The 5000-nt window shown below is 39.9% G+C and overlaps 2 protein-coding genes across 2 annotated transcripts in view; both read right to left on the reverse strand.

Annotated features, from left to right (window-relative positions):
* Positions 1-1597: 1597 nt before the first annotated feature.
* Positions 1598-2934, reverse strand: LOC119589737 (carbohydrate sulfotransferase 13-like). The gene is made up of 2 exons (XM_037938315.1): positions 2510-2934; positions 1598-1951 (listed from the first exon to the last, which is right to left on the reverse strand). Exons 1-2 carry the CDS (start codon positions 2764-2766, stop codon positions 1714-1716), a joined length of 495 nt encoding a protein of 164 aa, XP_037794243.1. The 5' UTR covers positions 2767-2934; the 3' UTR covers positions 1598-1713.
* A 261-nt stretch (positions 2935-3195) lies between these two features.
* LOC119589573 overlaps positions 3196-5000 on the reverse strand; it is a 5457-nt gene continuing 3652 nt past the window's right edge. Inside the window, exon 3 of the mRNA XM_037938173.1 lies at positions 3196-3213. Coding sequence (XP_037794101.1) covers positions 3196-3213 — 18 coding nt within the window. The remainder of the gene's footprint in view (positions 3214-5000) is intronic.

Below are 5000 nucleotides of genomic sequence, written 5' to 3' on the forward strand. Positions count from 1 at the left end.
AAGGAGTGTGCAACTAGGATCTCACTAGCTCCATAGACAATACCTCTCTACTCATACTTTAGTAATGATAGCAAAGTTTTACACACACTCCCCGTGGGCACTCAGTGGAAATTTATTTAGCTATTCAAATCCTAAGTCAGATGTACTGAGTGACCTAGGTTCGAGTCCTGGTCAGGGAGGTTTGTTTGTTTTATATATATGTGTGTGTGTGTGTGTCGAGATTGATACTGAGAGTAGTAAGTAGTTTTATGATCATGTCCTATGTAAGAAAAGTCGTTGCTTTCATCTCGCACAGAGGTATGTTGAGTGCTGGGTGTTAAAACTCTTGTATAACCCAGAAATTGAAGGTGGTAGAGCTTGATAAGTAAACTGATATAAAAAAATCCATATGAATTGAATTGTGATAACAAAGATGAATTGTTCTTTTCATCTCGCACTCAGAGACAGAGAACTGATTATTTAAAATTAGAGACAGAGAATGGTTGAAGAAAATGAGGAGATACAATACTGCATGTTTACATTAGGTATTACATTATTAAGAAATATTCATCAATTTATTTTTGGCCCTTAGATATTTGGAATTTGTCGAGGGTGACAATTCCGACTGTACCAAGTAATGAACAGTGAAAGGAACAATAGACCACAGTAAAGCGTAGGAGAGGGAAATTGTGAAAGTTAGAAGAGGAAGATCGATGACTGTTTGTCCAAGTAATAAAATACAGGAGTGGGGAGGTGACTGTCTCCATCCCGTCTCACGTTTATCTTTATTATATTCATCTTAATGATCACTGAGTTATAATTAGTAGGCAAAGGGAGGGTTAAAGTTCAAGTTAACTGTAGATTTCAAACGATTTAGTAAAAGAATATTCCTGTCATCTTCTCGTATATATTGTTGATATCAAACCCTTTGTAATATGCCACCTGATTATTGTTATTCGATTAAAGAATAATAAAAAATAGTTTAAACTGTTGTATCTTCTGTACACTCGGCAGAGGATATATATATATATATATATATATATATATATATATATATATATATATATATATGTATATATATATAATTATATATATATATATATATATATATATATATATATATATATATATATATATATATATATATATATATATATATATGTACACACACACACACACACACACACACACACACACTCACACACACACACGAGAATGAATAGAAAAAAAATCATAGGAAGTTTCAAGAAGATTTTTCCATTAAGAAAGGGATTCTATAAATAAAACTGATTGAGTTACGTATTTCTATATATTTTTTATATTCTGTTGATAATCACATTTTTTTTCGATAAGAGCGAATTCGAAAAGTTAGAATGATAAGGAGAAGACAAAAAAAATAAAGCATTGGAAGAAGATCTGAAAAGAAGTGGGAGATTATACAAGAAGAATAAAAAAGGGAAAAAATCGTAGAATAACGACAATAAGAAGAACAAAGAATAAGAATAATTAAACGAACAAGAAAAAGAAAGAAAGAAAGAAAAAAAAAACGCATGAGAAGACTCCCCCCCCCCCCCAACAACAACAACAAAGACAATCAACAACAATAACAAAACAACAACAAAAACAACAGCAACAACAAAAACAACAGCAACAACAAAAACAACAAAAACAAACAAACAAACAACAACAATATATACATACACACCAATAAAACAAGAAAAACGAAACCCGCAGCTAAGTCGTACTGCTTCGATATCGGTCGACGATCCTTTGAATCTCCGGGGGCACTTTGTAATGAAACATCTCCATGTCGATCTTATAGATGTCGAGCACGGAGACCAGAAGGTTAGGGGGGACGTCGAGGTAATACTTGAGGGTCGAGTCCTTGATGGAGATGGCAGGCTCGCTGTCGATCGCCAGGGAAGTCGAGGCATCGCTGGCTCGACTCTGAGTGCCAGGGCTGTCAGGGTGGCTGTGGGAGAGGGAGGGAGAAGGTGGCTGGAAGAGCACGGCAAATGGACGAGAAAAGGGAGGGAAACACGGGGATATGTTTATATATATATATATATATATATATATATATATATATATATATATATATATATATATATATATATATATATATATATATATATATACACACACACACACATATATAGGGCGGTATATAGATAAAAATAGATGAAAAACTACAATTAAGTATCATGCTGTGACCACGTCGGCTCAAACATGAACCAACCGTAAAAAAAAAAAAAAATAGATACATAGATAAATAGATAAATAGATAGATAGATAGATAGATAGAGAGAGAGAGATGCAGACAGACAGAGATAGAATGGCAGACAGACAGACAGGAAGACAGACAAAAAGAAAGAGAGAGACAGACAAACAGACAGACGGATAGAAAGAGAGAAAAGAAGATAGAGAGAAGAAAAATCAAACAGACAGACAGGCATACAGACAGACAGCGAGAAAGACAAAGACCCAAAAAAAGACCAAAAAAGTAGACAAAAAAAAAAAGGTTCCTCACAGCGAGTGGCGTCTCTCGCGAGGGTCGACCTCCGCGATCCTGAGGTTTCGTACGAGGAAGGCGAGGTCGTCGGCGTACGTCTCGAGCCTCATGACGAAGGGGAAGTCGATGCCGCAGACGGAACACAGCCTGTGGAAGCGCATCCAGTGGGGGTCGCCGGGGGAGGCGCGCCGTTCCTTCACCACGTATTGCAAGAACTCGTGAAAGGTGATTTGCAACTTGCCCTCCTCATTGCGACCTTTCTTCAGCGCTCTCATGGCCGGCTTCCAGAAGTATCTGCGTGGGGGAAGAGGGCAAGTTTGGTCTGAAGTCGTGCGTCCGGATTGCAGCGTGTGTTGCAAGGTCTCTTTCTGACTCTTTTTCTATGTCTGTCTGTCTATGTCTAGCTCTCTCCGTCTCTCTCTCTTGTCTCTCTCTCTCACTTCTTTATTTCTCTCTCTCACTCTCTCTCTCTCTCTCTCTCTCTCTCTCTCTCTCTCTCTCTCTCTCTTCTCTCTCTCTCTCTCTCTCTCTCTCTCTTTCTGTATTTGTGTGTATGTATGTGTGTGTTTGTGTGTGTGTGTGTTATATGTGTGTGTGTTTCTATCTTTATCTCTCCCTCCCTCTCCCTCCCTCCCTCCCTCTCCCTCCTTCCCTCTCCCCCTCCCTCCCTCCTTCTCCCCTCACCCCTCTTCTCGCCTCCTGCACTACGGGATGCAACGATCCTACAAGTGATGGATGAAAAGATTAGTAAAAAATGCGCATGGATGCAAGCCTTAGACGGGATTCAGATTGGAATGTTGTACTGAAGGAGGAAAGATAGAAGGGATCGAGAAGGATGGAGAGTAATAAACTTCGTCGAGTTATGGCAGGAAGGTCAAAAAGGTTACGGGGATGAGGAAGTTGTCGAGATTAGGAGGATGAAGAAAAGATTAGAAAAATAAATAAGGGGGATGCAGGAAAGATTAGAAAAAAGAGATTAGGAGGATGGAGAGAAAAGATCAGAGAAAGAGATTAGGGGGATGGAAAAAGGATTAGAAAAAGGGATTAGGAGGATGAAAAAAAAAGAAAAAGAGATTAGGAGGGCGAAGGAAAGATTCGAAAAAGAGCTTACGAGGATTAAAAAAAAAAAAAAAAAAATAAGAGGATTAAAAAAAAAATACACAAAGAGATTAAAAGAATAAAAAAAAAGAATAGAGAAATAGATTAGGAGGATGATAAAAAAGGAAATAGAAGAGCAGAAAACGGAGTGAAGAGAAGGGAGAAAGGAAGACTGACAATTTCGAAGAGAAGAAGGGGAGGAGATAGGTAGTAAAGAAAGGGGGAAAGAGAGAGATTATGGAAGGAGAAAAAGGGAGAGGAGGAGAAAAGATAAGAGAGAGAGAAGGGAAGGGGGAGTGATGGAGAAAAAAAAAAATGAGGGGAAGGTTGAGTGACGGGGAAAAAGAAAGAAAAAAAAACGAAGAGAGGGGGAATGAGGATGAAAAAGAAGAGGGTAGTAAGGGGAAAACGAGGAGGAGGAGAAGAGGCGAAAGGGAAAAGGTCAGCTGGTGAGGATGAGGGGAAGGAAAAGAGGTCAAGTTTCTAGGAAAAGGGGAAGGAGAGAAATCAGGAGGAGGGGAAAAGAGAGGGAATAGAAGGGATAGAAGAAGAGGAGAAGAAGATAAGAGGCGACGGTTAGGATGAGGGGAAGGGACAGTCAAGAAGAGGGGAAGATAGAAAAGGAAAAGAAATATGAGAAAGGAATGAGAGGAAGAGATAAAGAGGAAGAAATCAGGAGGTGATAGAGAAGGAAGCAGGAGATAAATTGAGGAAATAGGATAAGGGTTTGGAAACTAGGAATAAAAGAGGGAAATAAAGAGAGGCCGATTTCTTGCAGTGGAATAAATGGCTGTTGAAGAAGAAGAAAAAGAAGAAGAAAAAGGAGAAGAAGAGGAAGAAGAAGAAGAAGAAGAAGAAGAAGAAGAAAAATATATTATATATATACATACACACACACACATATATTGTTTGGAGAATCCCCTCTCTTTCCTTCCCTCCCCCCCCCTCTCCCTCTCCACCTTTCCTTCGCCTTCCGGTCTGTGCCTCCTCTTCACTCCCCCTCCCCCCGCTTCCCTTCGGCTTCCCTTCCTCCTGCCCTCCACTTTTCCCCAACTTCCTCCACTTCCACTCCATTTTCTTCCACTTCTCCTTCCATTTCCCTTCCTCTTTAGTTCCGTCTCCCCTCCACTTGCTCTCTGTTTCCCTTCGGCTTCTCCTCCACTTTTCCTCCACTTTTCATCAGCTTCTCCTCCCCTTCTCTTCGCCTCCACCTCCTCTCCACTTTTCTTCCACTTCCCTTTCATTTTCCCTCCCCTTGCGTTCCATCTTTTCTACACTTTTATTCGTCCTCTCCACTCTCCTCTCCTTTTCCCTCCACTATCCTGTCACCTCATTACTTTTCCCGCAAATCCACTTTCCCTCCACCTACCTTGTGCCTCCCTTCCACTTCCCTTCCATTTTCCCTTAAATT

The sequence above is a fragment of the Penaeus monodon genome, chromosome 26 (assembly GCF_015228065.2).
Source record: "Penaeus monodon isolate SGIC_2016 chromosome 26, NSTDA_Pmon_1, whole genome shotgun sequence".
Classification (NCBI taxonomy): domain Eukaryota; kingdom Metazoa; phylum Arthropoda; class Malacostraca; order Decapoda; family Penaeidae; genus Penaeus; species Penaeus monodon.

What these genes read in the sequence shown, in the direction of transcription:
- LOC119589737 (XM_037938315.1), bottom strand. Translation starts at nt 2,766, where the DNA reads ATGAGAGCGCTGAAGAAAGGTCGCAATGAGGAGGGCAAGTTGCAAATC. An exon ending in CGCGAGAGACGCCACTCGCT is followed by an intron (nt 1,952 to 2,509) that starts GTGAGGAACCTT and finishes CCTCTCCCACAG; the next exon opens with CCACCCTGACAGCCCTGGCA.